The 12235-nt window shown below is 48.6% G+C and overlaps 1 protein-coding gene across 8 annotated transcripts in view; it reads right to left on the bottom strand.

Annotated features, from left to right (window-relative positions):
* Positions 1-288: 288 nt before the first annotated feature.
* The window catches only part of TNC (tenascin C), a 95510-nt gene continuing 83563 nt past the window's right edge, over positions 289-12235 (bottom strand). For all 8 annotated transcript variants that reach the window (XM_053656478.1, XM_053656480.1, XM_037139457.2 and 5 more), the window contains 7 exons: positions 11604-11734; positions 8272-8404; positions 6526-6677; positions 5537-5633; positions 4540-4701; positions 2142-2305; positions 289-1013 (listed from right to left, as the gene is read on the bottom strand). In XM_053656478.1, the coding sequence (XP_053512453.1) occupies positions 903-1013; positions 2142-2305; positions 4540-4701; positions 5537-5633; positions 6526-6677; positions 8272-8404; positions 11604-11734 (950 nt within the window). In that variant the 3' untranslated portion in view covers positions 289-902. The remainder of the gene's footprint in view (positions 1014-2141; positions 2306-4539; positions 4702-5536; positions 5634-6525; positions 6678-8271; positions 8405-11603; positions 11735-12235) is intronic.

Raw genomic sequence — 12235 nt, 5'->3', positions numbered from 1 at the left:
GTCATAAACTTGTTAGGAGATTACTTTAGAAAATGGGTGTAAAAACATCTTTTAAGCCATAAATGATTAGTCTTGGAAATAGTGAGCAAGAAGCCGAATCCGAAGTTGTAAGCTTTTTCCAAAGTTGTTCAACTTTGCCCAAAAATGTGTTCCCCTCCCTTCCAGCCCATCCTCTCCCCTGTGACCACGCCCCTCCTCACCTTCACGTTCCAGCACGCCCTGTGTTCAAGCGCGCTGGCGTTGGTGGGTTTCAGGCTCAGCAACAAAAGGCAAAACGACAGCTTTGTTTAAAAGTACTTGTGCTTTTATTAAAAAAAATACAATCAGGTACTGTCCACTTGTGTTTTGGAAAGGGAGATGTCTTTAAAAGTCCTTGCTTTCATCATCATTATTATATTAATAACATTAATTACATCCTTAAAATGAAAACGGCATTGCTTTTCTGGGTTCTGCAGTACGAAATGTAGAAAACAGGCATGGCTCCCAATGACACACATCGAATTGTTGCTAACAAAAATAGTGATAATTAATTACACAGCTCTGTGTAAAATACAGCTGGTTCTAAAACAGACTACCACTGCACAGCCCACCCCTCTCCCATTCCCAGAGCCGCCCGCGAGAAGGGAAACCGGAAACTCTTGTGCTGCTGTCCTTGGGACTGATTTGCTGATTCGAACAACAAAACAGAAACCTGCTGGAGCCTGTTGTCTTTGGTGCGAAGGAAGGAATCGCGGAGTGTGGAGGCCAGCGCTCCCACCAGGGGCGCCGATGCTCCATATTCAATGTTAACTCCTGCCAAGTGCCCAGGTGTGGCTTGACGGTTAGATGGGTTGTACTGATACTTTGGTAGAATTCTTGTCTTCCTCTGGGCCCTACACCTCTCTCCCAGTTGTCCCTGAATTTTACGCCCGTTTGCGCCTGCCTTCGAGATTTCGGAAGTTGCTGGGTCTCACCTTCATCTCGGCAAACTGGATTGAATGTTCATGGCCCTTCCAGTGGAACCAGTTAACACCCTGCAAAAAAAGAGAAGACCTCCAGATTGATTTCCGTTAGGCAAGGTGTTCATGGACCATTGCTACTTAGTTGACAGAATGAGTTCTGTTCCAACATGTCTATTGGGTAGTTCACAGCTGTCTCCTGCCTCTGTGTCTATCAATCTGTGCAGTGAAAACTTTCAGAGGGGCTGGCAGGATCTGACTCAGTTATTTTGCTTTAGTCAAAAGTCACTGAGGTGTGGTCTGCCATCTGTAAACCAAGTGGCGGCTGATGAAACGTGCCATCGTTAGGAAAGGTGCTAACGGAATTCAGATCCCGATTGGACCTTAAAGAACTGAGTAGCTACATCCAGGGGAGTTTATAATTCACAAGATTCCTACAAAGTACTTTAACAGGGGTTGGTGTGGAATGGCAGAAAGATCACAGATGTAACACATTTTGAACCCTGGCACATAGTGTTAAATCTTAGTGTTCTTGCTCGAGAGATAAGCAGTCTTGAACAAGTGATCAAACATTTCTGGGCCTCAGTTTCACTATTTTTTTTAAAGGTCTAACAACCTTGAAAGGGTGCTATGAAGATGAAACGAATTTGTGAAGGATCTGTCACAGTGGCTGGAGCAGAGTCAGAGTGAGGACGGGCTCCCGGGCCTCTTTGGTGGCCTTTCGCACGATCTCCTTCTTCTGCCAAAATCGGTTGGGAGGGTGGAACAAGCGGCTTCCTTTTGGCATGTAGCTATTTTATTTTTCAGGGAGACTGTATTACCCTGATGTTGGGGGAAAGGCAGGGAAGGCGATGGGATAATGCACAGAGTGGAAGTGAGGCCAGCAACGTAAGGAGACAGAGGAAACACCTCTGCCTTGCCGGCTTCACCTGGACGGCCTCCCCCGAATCTGCTCTCCTCTGGCACTCAAAGATTTTGCCTGGGAAAAGCTTTCTATTCTGAAATCCACTTGACCCGTGGTTCCCCTCCGGAACTGTGCGAGTTGACTCCTGCTCTTTCTATGACTTCACCCGACCTGCAGTGTCACTGAGGTTCCTCCTCGAGGTGCTGGGAAAAACACAGCATCCACCGGAGGCTCCTGCCTCCCAGTCTCACCCCCAACCAGCTTCCCAAGCCTGGCCCTCGGCCTCACAATCTACTCACCTGACTGTGGTTGTCGTCTCCGTATCTGCCCATTAGGTTGACACGGTGACAGTTCTTATACCAGAAGGCCCCCTTGTAGGACAGAGCACAGTTGGTGATGGCTGAGTCTGTGTCCTTGTCGAAGGTGGAGAAGGACCTGCCGTTGTGGTAGGCCATCGAGTCACCTGGGAGAGAGAAAGCATGCACCTGAGAGATCCCAGCTGGCGTTTCCTGTGGGCTGTGAGGGGCAAAACCGGGGTGGCAACGAAAGGTCCTGGGGTGGGCCGGCCTTGAATAAGGACCCGGATGCAGGATCACATATGGGACTGGATGGGTTATGAGTGTCACCCGCAGATGCGTTTCTGATGGAAGCAGCATCTGATCAGATTCCCGATCAGGAATCTGATTGAATTCCCGATAATCTGGTAGAAAGAGGGCTGTGGGTGGCTTTGGAGGGTCCAGCTTCAAGTCCCATGTCTTCTGTGCCCTAGCTGTGACCTTGCACAAGTCAAGCCTCTTGCTGAACCTCAGTTTTCTCATCTAAAAAATGGAACCTGCATATTGCTTCTATCCACCTCAGGGTTCTGTTGGGACCATATGTGAAGGTGGATGCAGCAAATTAGTTAGGATTGTTGTTATTTTTGTGATTTTTTTGGATTTTTCCATAAAGGAGCTCACTGAGCGATGTAAGAAATCTGCTTTTAAGAATGCTTTCCCCAAATACAAATATTTAGAGCCACACTTAGAACGAAAACCCTTCAGTTATTAAATGTCACCAAATGGCCTGTGTATTACATATTTTTCACAGTGTTTGTGGGACTGGCATTCCCTGATTCTTAGACAAAAAGTCCATTTATAGATAGTGCTTTCTGGGACTCTACTTTGTAATTTAACATACCGAATTTTAGGAACATTTATGTGCCCTTTCTTTCTGTGTACCTCACTCCCCACCCGGTGCATCAAAATATGAAATGCCACGGCTCACAAGCCTGATATTTCGGAGCAAGTTGTCCAGGGGCTCAGATGCCCTTTTAAGCTGCCAAGAGCATGAACAGGGCAGGCAGGAGCTGATGAGATGCTCCCTGTAAGGGCTGCCTTTGTGCAGGGGCACATCACGGCTCATCTGAGGTGGGACCGAGAGACTGGTGAGCAGAGGCTTGCTCATTCCTGCAGCTCTGCCAGTGTCTTTGTCTGCCTTGTAACTAGACCCTTTTTGCCTGAAGCTGTCTCCAGCAAAGAGGTATTTATTGCCAGGTAGTAAACCATCAGAATTCTTTGAGGGATTCCTCAAAGAACAAAAACAGTTTTTGCCCCCAGGTCTTCCTCTTCTCTAAGAGCTCCCTCTCTTCTTTGACTGAGCCTGGCTTTTGGTAAACCCTTATCAGGAGATGTTTTTCCCCATTATGGATGTTTCCTTGGAGGGCCTAGAGAGGTTGGCTATGTCCCGCAGCATCTCTCTCTTCTGTTTTCATGCACAGGACTGAGAGCTGCCCAAAGTGGGCCTGGGGGGCATGGGGTGGGCACACTCTCAGACCTGACCTGCCTTGATACTGGGAACAGCTTCTGCAGCCAGGCTGGTGCCCTGGGCCCACCTGCTATGAGCTGTTTCACCTTGGACAAATTGCCGAGCTTTTCTGAGTCTTGGTTTTCTCCCCTGTGTCTTCCCAGCAGGGTTTTTGTGAGAGGTAAATGGGGGGTAATACATGGGGAATATCTGTGAAAGAGGGTATTACCTACTAGGCCTAAATGCATGTTGTTTCCCTACTTATTTCTCCTCTAAAGTGGAGCCAGAAAACCATGCAAAGGTCATTTCAAGTGAAAGAAATGTTTGAGACCTGAACTAGGTATGGATGAGACAAGGAGCAAAAAGGCTGCTGGAGAGCTAGTGGTCAGGCTGAGTCTGGATGACCACGTGACAGGGATGTCTTAGAAAAGATTCAAGCAGTTGGGTGATGGAGTGGATTGTTGGCACAGACCAGCAACACCACCCACAGTGGGCGGCATCACCAGGGAACCTGGAAGAAATGCCAACTCTCGGTGTGTCAGCACGGCACATTCCCAGGATGCCCTGGGGGGTCATGTGTCACAGTAAACTGAGAAGCACTGGCTCACGTGAGTATTAAGGCCCGAGAGACTGTTTTTTCTATCAGTCTAAAACTTCTATCTAAAAGAGGATAGGAAGACATATTTTTAAGTGGTAGCAGCTACAGATCAGTCCTGGGTATCCTGTGTCCCAACCTCCTCTGTTTCAGTGACCAAAATATCTATCTCCCCAACTGTGTTCAACAGCAGTTCTTCCACATTAGCACCCAGTAGGGATTCACCTATTTGTTGATGCAATCTATGGATGGATTCATGAAGGATGGGATGATGAATGGAGGAATCGGCTGGAAACACGAGCCGGTCCTGTGGTTCCTACCTGCTGTGCCGCTGTATCCCTCCACCTTCAGCTTGTAGCGAGTCTTGGCATCTCCCACGCTGAACCTGTCGTAGACGGCATAGGCTGTCTTCCCCTGGTCCTGCAGGTCCACGCGGAGCTCGTACTGCCCCTGGGACGTTATTTTGTTCAGGTTGTCCAGCCCTGTGGATGACAGGCAGGGGTTGATGCAGAAGCACAAGGACTGAGGCCGCTACTTCTGCTCCACTGTGTCAGAGCGGTGGCTGTGTGCACTAAAGAGACTTGTGTCACACACAGACCCAGGCTGGCTCCTTGCCGGTGTAACATCAGGTGAAACAGATGATGTTTCTGAGCCTCAGGTAAAATCGGGGTGACAAGCTTTGCCCTGCCAACCACCTAGGGTATTGTGAAAATCAAAGGAGGTAAGGTGGAAAAAACTCCTTGTAAACTCTAAAGCTCCTTACAAGTGAAGGACAATGGATGGCAGCAGGATCCACCTTCCCTGCCTAGGCGCAGGTGCACAGGACAGTGCCCTCTGCAGGCAGGTTGTAGGAAAGTGTCAGCTGTGAGGGAGCATGGATGTAATGTTGGCTTGGGAGATTTCAAGTTGCAGCTCAAATGCTTACAGTGTTGGCTTAGATTCATGGGTAAGATGGGGATTTTGTACCTTGAGGGGTGCTTAGAGGTGATGGTTATAAACAGCCCATCTCAGCCCTGGGAGACCAGAACAGAAGCAGTTAATGGTATTGGTAAGGATGAGTCTATAAATGGTTCAGTGAATGACTTAAGGCTAAACTTATTCTTAAGGCCTGGCTGTTGGCTCTCCCTTGGCCAGATTTTTATTTTTAATGATCCAGAGCATTTAAAGTATTTTCCACTGAGGAGCTGGAATTCTGAGTCTACTACCAGAGCTGTCTCCTACTCATCCATTTCTCTCCTATAGGTTGCTGTGGGCTGAGATAGTGACAAGGAGGGGAGACATGGACGTTCGGGTCACAGACATGCAGGGCTGCGTTACCAAGCCAGAATTCTTCTCTGCGGTCCCCAAAGCCAGCAGCATAGGCCTTCCAGTTTCGGTAGAAATCCTCACGCCCGTTTTTGCGTCTCAGGAATACCTGTGAACACAACCAGTGAAGCTGGGTGCATGCGAGCGACTGAAGGAGGGAGAAGGCATCTTTCTGAGAGGAGGAGCACTGGACTGCAGGAAAAGCACCAGTCCTCAGCCCTGTCTGTCACTAGTGTGCCAGGTAACTCTGGGCAGGTCACCTCCCCTCTCTGAGCCTTGGTGTCCTCACTTAAAGAACAGGCACTGAAAACACCACCCAGCTCTGAGTGGTGATGATGTGTCAATGCGGCGGCACAAATGCATCGTCCTGGGGCAGGATGATAGTGGGAGAGACTGCACGTGGGCACCGCATGTGGGTATATGGGCACTCACTGTACCGTGTGCTCAATTCTGTTGCAAACCTAAACTGCTCTAAAAAATAGAGTTTATTTAAGTCTTTGGACAATAGGGTGGGGACTGGCAGAGGGAGTGGGGGGGGAGGGATGGGCAGGACAGGGGAGAGCAACAAGGAAAAAATTGGGGCTGTAATTGAACAACAATTATAAAAAATAAAGCTTACCAATTGCAAAATACTACCCAGATCACATGGTAGAGACTGAAATAATTCACATAAAGCTCTTGGCACACTGCCTGGTAGAGAGCAGGTACTAATTAATACACAGAGTGGGTTTGTGACCACTGTCGTATTTATGCATCACAGAGCTGAGGGTCAGAGGAAGTAGTAAATCACAAGAAAATGATTTTCGTCTGTTTTTTAACCCGTAGCTTCTTTCCCAGTCTTTGGTGTGAGAGCTAACCCCTGAATGTCTCTGTGTGACAGGCACTATCTGACAAAGCCTCATGCACCTGGGGGTCAGAGTGCAGGGAGAGGACCTCTGCCCCTCCCAGCCCACGTGCCCTCTGCCCCCAGGCCCCTTGACTGAGGTTTCAGTGATACTCACGATCCATCCACCCCCATCAGAGGTCATGTCACAGAAGACCTCCAGGGGCTGGGTCTTATCACTGTTCAGATAAATGGTGTAGAGGCCAGAGGTCGTGTCTCCATTCAGCATTGCTTGGGAGCAGTCCCTGGGGAACGGGTACAGGAGTCCAACTGCAGGCGGAGAGGAAAGGTGGCTGTCAGAGTGGGAGGCCTGGGGTGGCGCGGCTATTTGTTGGCTGGATGACTTACCCTCTCTGAGACGTTTTTCCCTTACATGCAAGATGGGGACAGAATCTATTTTGCAAGGGTGCAATGAGGCATAGAGGTTATGGATGTAAGGGACACATCCATCTCAGTCCCTCAGGTGGATGGAAGCCATCAGTGATGGCAGTGGGAGGAAGGCTAAGCCACTGGGATGGGCATGTAGGAGGTCGGCCTTGATCTGCCTGGAGCAACCAGGCAGCACCAGATGAGCACACAGGTACTGGCCAGGATGGCTGGATTCCTAGCACCCTGCGGGTGGCCCACTGTGGATCAGGGCACTCCGTGAGGCTGGATGCATCCCAGTGCCACCAGACACCTCGGAAAACAAAGTCAAGGGTTCCAGTCCTCAACTTGCCCCTTCCTTGCCTTGGGGTGCCAGAGAAGGCATTTAACTATCCTGAGCTTGGGAATCTTAGATGGGGGAACACAAGAATTCCTGGGGAGTCTCCAAGTGCAATAATGTGATGCAAAACATTAAAAACATGATGGATACAGACCATCTTGGGTCTGTGCTTAGCAGGTGACACAGAGAATTGGTGGCCAGAGGAGTTCCTTTTTCTGATCTGACTCCTTACTGGACCACTGTACTTTACCTTCACCTGCAGTTGCAGCATTAGCTATTGTCTCTTTCATAGCCCTAGTCTGAGAGTATCTTTAGGGTACACTCATACTGTTGTGTTCTCACCACCTGGCGTAAGTTCTGTCAGAGGTACATTTGTCCGTGCCCTTCCCTCAGCAGGTGTATGCACAGTGACCAGAGTGAAGTGTGAAGGGCAGGTTCAAGGCTCTCCAAAGACCAACGCCTCCCTTCCCTGGAATGGCTGCTTCCTCTTATTCACCAGTGGAACGCCTTGCATGTCTGCCATCTTCAGAAGACCCCCAGTGGCAGGGTGCAGAGATGGGGCCCTGGTCCTGGAACACCTGAGCCCAAATATGATTCTAACTCATGGTGGAGCCTTGAGCAGGTCACTGAGTGTCTGGGAACCTCTGTTTCCCCACCAAAAACTGGGTATGGTATTCCTGGCTCACCACACCAGCTTGGTGGGAAGACAGGTGTATGATTTTGAATCTGGACAGGCTTTGTAAATGCAGACATCCTAAGAAAAAAGAGAGGGACCCTCAGCTTACAATGAGCCCTGAGAATGGACCACACAATGAGAAAGGATGTCAAATACAATGCAAGGACCCTCACAAAGGTCTTGTGAAGAAGGGATGGTTATTAACCCCATTTTATAGATGGAATAACTGAGGCTTGTAGAATGGCAGCGATTTTCCTGAGCCATGCAGAGCAAATGGTGGAGATTGAGTCCAGATGCTCTCACTACTGACCCTCCCTTCCCTTTTACCATGAGCCCCATTATCCTTTGCACCCACATTCCTTGGGCTTTCAGGTAGTGGCAGGGAATGAATCCTTTTTAGAGGTTGGTAGAAAGGTTTAATGTAGCAGAGAAGGAGAGGAGGGTTGGTTCAGCTCACAAAGTGTGGTCCTGGGGCTGCTTACTTGTGGTGAAGATGGTCTGGACCAGCTTGCTCCTCAGGGGCCCCTGCAGTGCCTGGATCTTTGCTGTGTAGTGAGTGGACGGGCTCAGCTCTGCTAGGCTGTAGGAGGTGGTGTCTGGCCCCAAAATGACTTCCTAAGGGCAGAAGAAAGAATATAATAACTTTTGGCCACATAAATCCTTGGGTACAGATGGTGCATTCATTCATTCAACCATCCATTTATTTATTTTTCTTCCCTTGTACCCCCATGTATTTCTTTATTCAACAGGAATCCACTGGTCCCAATCTGTGCCAGGTTTCATGCTCACTCTTCAGATGTCAGAGATGGGGGAATGCAGCACCAGCTAAGGTCTTGGGCCCCGAAGAGGCAGAGCTAATTAAAATAACGTGAAAAGGCAACAACCTGCCTCGGTCATCCTTGGTTTTTGGGGGGGGTAGTGACAGAAGAGGTAGGATAAGACCAGATGACCAGGGGACTTAAATGCCATGCTATGGAATTTAAAGTTTGTCATTATAAGAAATGGAGATTCCTAAAAGGTTTATGACATGAGCCCAATTTAATCTGGTAGCAAGGTGAATTACACAAAGGACAAAAGGTTTAGACTTTGAGACAGTTATATCAGTGGTCCCTAAATACGGCTCTTTCTCACAGCCCTCTGGAAAGCTTTAAAATAATGCAACGCCTGGGCTCCATCCCAGACTGGATCATAAGGGCTGGAAGTGGGGCCTGACCAGGTGCCTGTTTAAGAAACTCCCCAGATGACCCTGAAGCCCAGTCAGTTTGGGGCTCCCTTCAGTCAGGAGGTGATTACAGTGCTCAGTAGGCAGGGCATGTGAAGACTTGAGCTGACCCAGCACGTCTCTCTTCTAGAACAAAGGCATCCAGGAGAGGCAGATGTGTGCAGCTAACTACCCTTGCAGTCTGTGATTGGTCACTGTGCTGCTGTCCAGAGGTGATCAGTTTCAGTTTGCAGGAAATTCTCTTTCTTTTCAAGTCTTCTTTCTAGCTTCCCATGCCTGTGAAGTCACCTTTTAGCAAACAACCTTGGTGTGTGGGATTGGAATTCAACCTGCACTCCTAGCTAACCAAACACACTAGTGCCCTGTACAATCTGCAGACACGGCCGACTGGGGTTAGGCTGTGATAGCTTAGTATGGAGGCCCCTGGAGGCTTCTCTGCATCCTCATGACTCAGTAGGTGAAGTTATCCTGATTCTTCCAATGGGGGTGGGGTTTCAGAGAAGCTGAGAGACTTGCTCTCACTTTATAATTTATTGGTGGCAGAGAATGGTCCTCCAATGTCCTGTCCCGGACTCTTCTGTCCTACACCGATCTGATTTTCTGGTGACTCACATAAAGCTCGGAACTGGACATGTAGGAAAGTAAACCAGGGTGAGTGCCCATTTGATGTCAGTGACCCAGTGACCTTTGCATGGTCCCCAGGTCTGGCCCTTGGGGAAGGATCAGGTACAGAGCTGGGTTCATTGAGTTACCTGGGGATACAATTACCTACGAGCTCCTTAGGCTGCTGTGCAAAGTCATTTTCTAGGCAACTAGGATAGATTGAAATGAGACTGATGACTTTAGGGGAACACCAAATCCTTGACTGCCTGGCCAGGAAGGACCTTAGAAATTTGTGGGTCCAGTGCACTCATTTTATAGATGTGAGCACTGCCACCCAGAGAATGTAAGGGACTTGCCTCTGTTCACACAGGGAGTTAGTTTGTTGTTATACCAACCCCAAGCAGGGCCATGATGGTAACTAGAAATGTGTGTCCACTTCTGGCTAAGCACGGCAGATCAGACACGCAGTTTATCTCTACTGGCCTCTGATGCCCACTAAAATGAGCGTGAGGGGACATAGAGTGTAAACCCACAAAGCGAGGGACATGGCAGAGGAGACGGCCCCAGGCAGGTGGTGCCAATGGAATCCTGGTAGATGGAAAGTGTGCAGGGGAGTGACAACTGAGGCACAGAATGGAGAATGCGGGGGGCTGAGTTGGCAGAGCCATCAGAAGCTTGATGACGAATGCCCCAGAGCCCAGGGAGTTCAGGAATGGAATGCAGGCAGGGGCAAAGATGCCTTTGGAGGTCAGTGTGGGGCATGGTGAAACAAAAGTTTGTTTAAAAGCTTTAGGTGAGAGAAGGAACCCCCAGCTCTAACAGTCTGCATGATGGTCCTTCCCAGCCCAGAGGGAAGGCTGAGTCCAGCCTCTGGAAAGGCCGAGCCAGGGAAGGGGCTCTGGGTCCAAACCCAGCAGGGTTAGCTGCAGGGGAAGCTGAGGCATCTCACTGAAAACAGAAAGTTTGTGCACAGTGGGGCCCACACTCTTCCTCCAGCTGGGCTCCTGGCAGCCTAGTTTGCAGGAGTTGAAGGGTCCTCCAGGGACACTGAGTTGCTCAAGAGAAAGGGCTTACAGTACTGATACTTGGGAGTCCCCCCCAAAATTGCTGGGTACTTGCCCCATAGTTGACAAGCCCTGTCTGTGTGACTGGAATTCCCAATCAGCTGTTTAATTCTTGGCTCCAGGGCAAAAGGACCAACAGACATTGGGTGGGAGTCTCCAGTGTCAAAGATGGAGAGCTAAACCAAACCAACAGCAGTGAAACAGAAAAGAACTTGGAAGAAACACTATGCAGGTCGTAGAATAAAAAAAACAATAACATACATTCTCAGAGATAAAGAGAAGACGATGCACAAAATGCGAACAATATGCTAGGAACAGATGAATGTGCAGAGAATAAGTAAGAGATCCCGGAAATATAAAGTACGATGACTGGAATTAAAAATTCAGTAACAAGTTTCAGAAGGTTAAGTTGGGAAAATCTCACTTGTGTGAAGGTCTAAGGTTACTTCAAATTAAAAAGTGAAGTAAAAAAGTTCCTGAGTAGAGAAATAAATAGTATGAGCAACTTCTGTCAGCAATGCTCACTGTTCATGTCGTAAGACCACGGTGATACATATTTCAAACATACGACGGAGAGATGCCCTCTGGGAGGTAATATACGAATATGTAGCAAAAATGCAGAAGAAGCCTTTGGACTTTGTTCAACAAAGTGTTAACAGACCAAGAATCCAGCTCCCAAACTGTTCTCAAGTCTTATGAGCAGTGGTTCTTGACCTAGGCTGGCTACCCAAACTGGAGTCTGATGGAAATGAGAGGTGCTGGAGCATATGATTCAGAAGGCATGGCATTCAGTCCCTATTAATTTTTTTCCAGTTTCTCAGTTGCACTAGGATAGAGAAACACACCCAGATAATTCTTCCCAACTTTGAGGGTAACAGAAAGGTTTCAATTAGCAGTGGAGACTTGTTTATATACTTCACGATACCTTTACTGTACCATCCACGGATTCATACACCAATAGGTAACCAGTGACAGATGCGCGGGGGGGTTGCCAGGTGAGGGCAGCAGTTTCCGACTGAACCTCAGTAGCAGTCAAGTCTCTAGGAGCATCGAGGTCTGGAGAAGATAAGACATTCAACAGCAGATAAGTCAGCACACGTAAGACAAAAATCCCTGGCTGGGTATCCGGAGGCCTGGGTCTAAGTCCTTTTCTAACCATCGCCCTATACAACCTTGGATGGAGCCTTCCCCATCTGTAAATGAGGAGGTTGAGCCATGTAATCTCCAAAAACATATGTCCTCTGGGCTCCATCTCACCCTAGGGACCAGGTTTTCCAGAGCCCAACACAGCCTTGATGGGACTTGGACTGGGAGAGAAAGACACAGCTGTGAACGTATCACTGATGTCCCCTGTTCCTAAACAAGAGGACAGATGGATACGATAGTGATGCTCACCCCTACTGAGAGGGCACTTCCTCCATTTCCCTGCTTGCTACAGTTTGTGAAAGGCTCTCAATGTATAAAAACCCAACAGACATTTAGACAAACTTGCCCGAACAACCTTTCTCTTACAATATTTCCCTGCCTAGAACATGGATCGCTAAATACTGGATTGAG

The sequence above is a fragment of the Artibeus jamaicensis genome, unplaced genomic scaffold (genome assembly GCF_021234435.1).
Source record: "Artibeus jamaicensis isolate MK-2021 breed Jamaican fruit bat unplaced genomic scaffold, CSHL_Jam_final scaffold_1964, whole genome shotgun sequence".
In the NCBI taxonomy this organism is placed as follows: Eukaryota; Metazoa; Chordata; class Mammalia; order Chiroptera; family Phyllostomidae; genus Artibeus; species Artibeus jamaicensis.
Note: the sequence above shows the minus strand (reverse complement) of the source record. Positions and strands in the feature narration are given on the sequence as shown.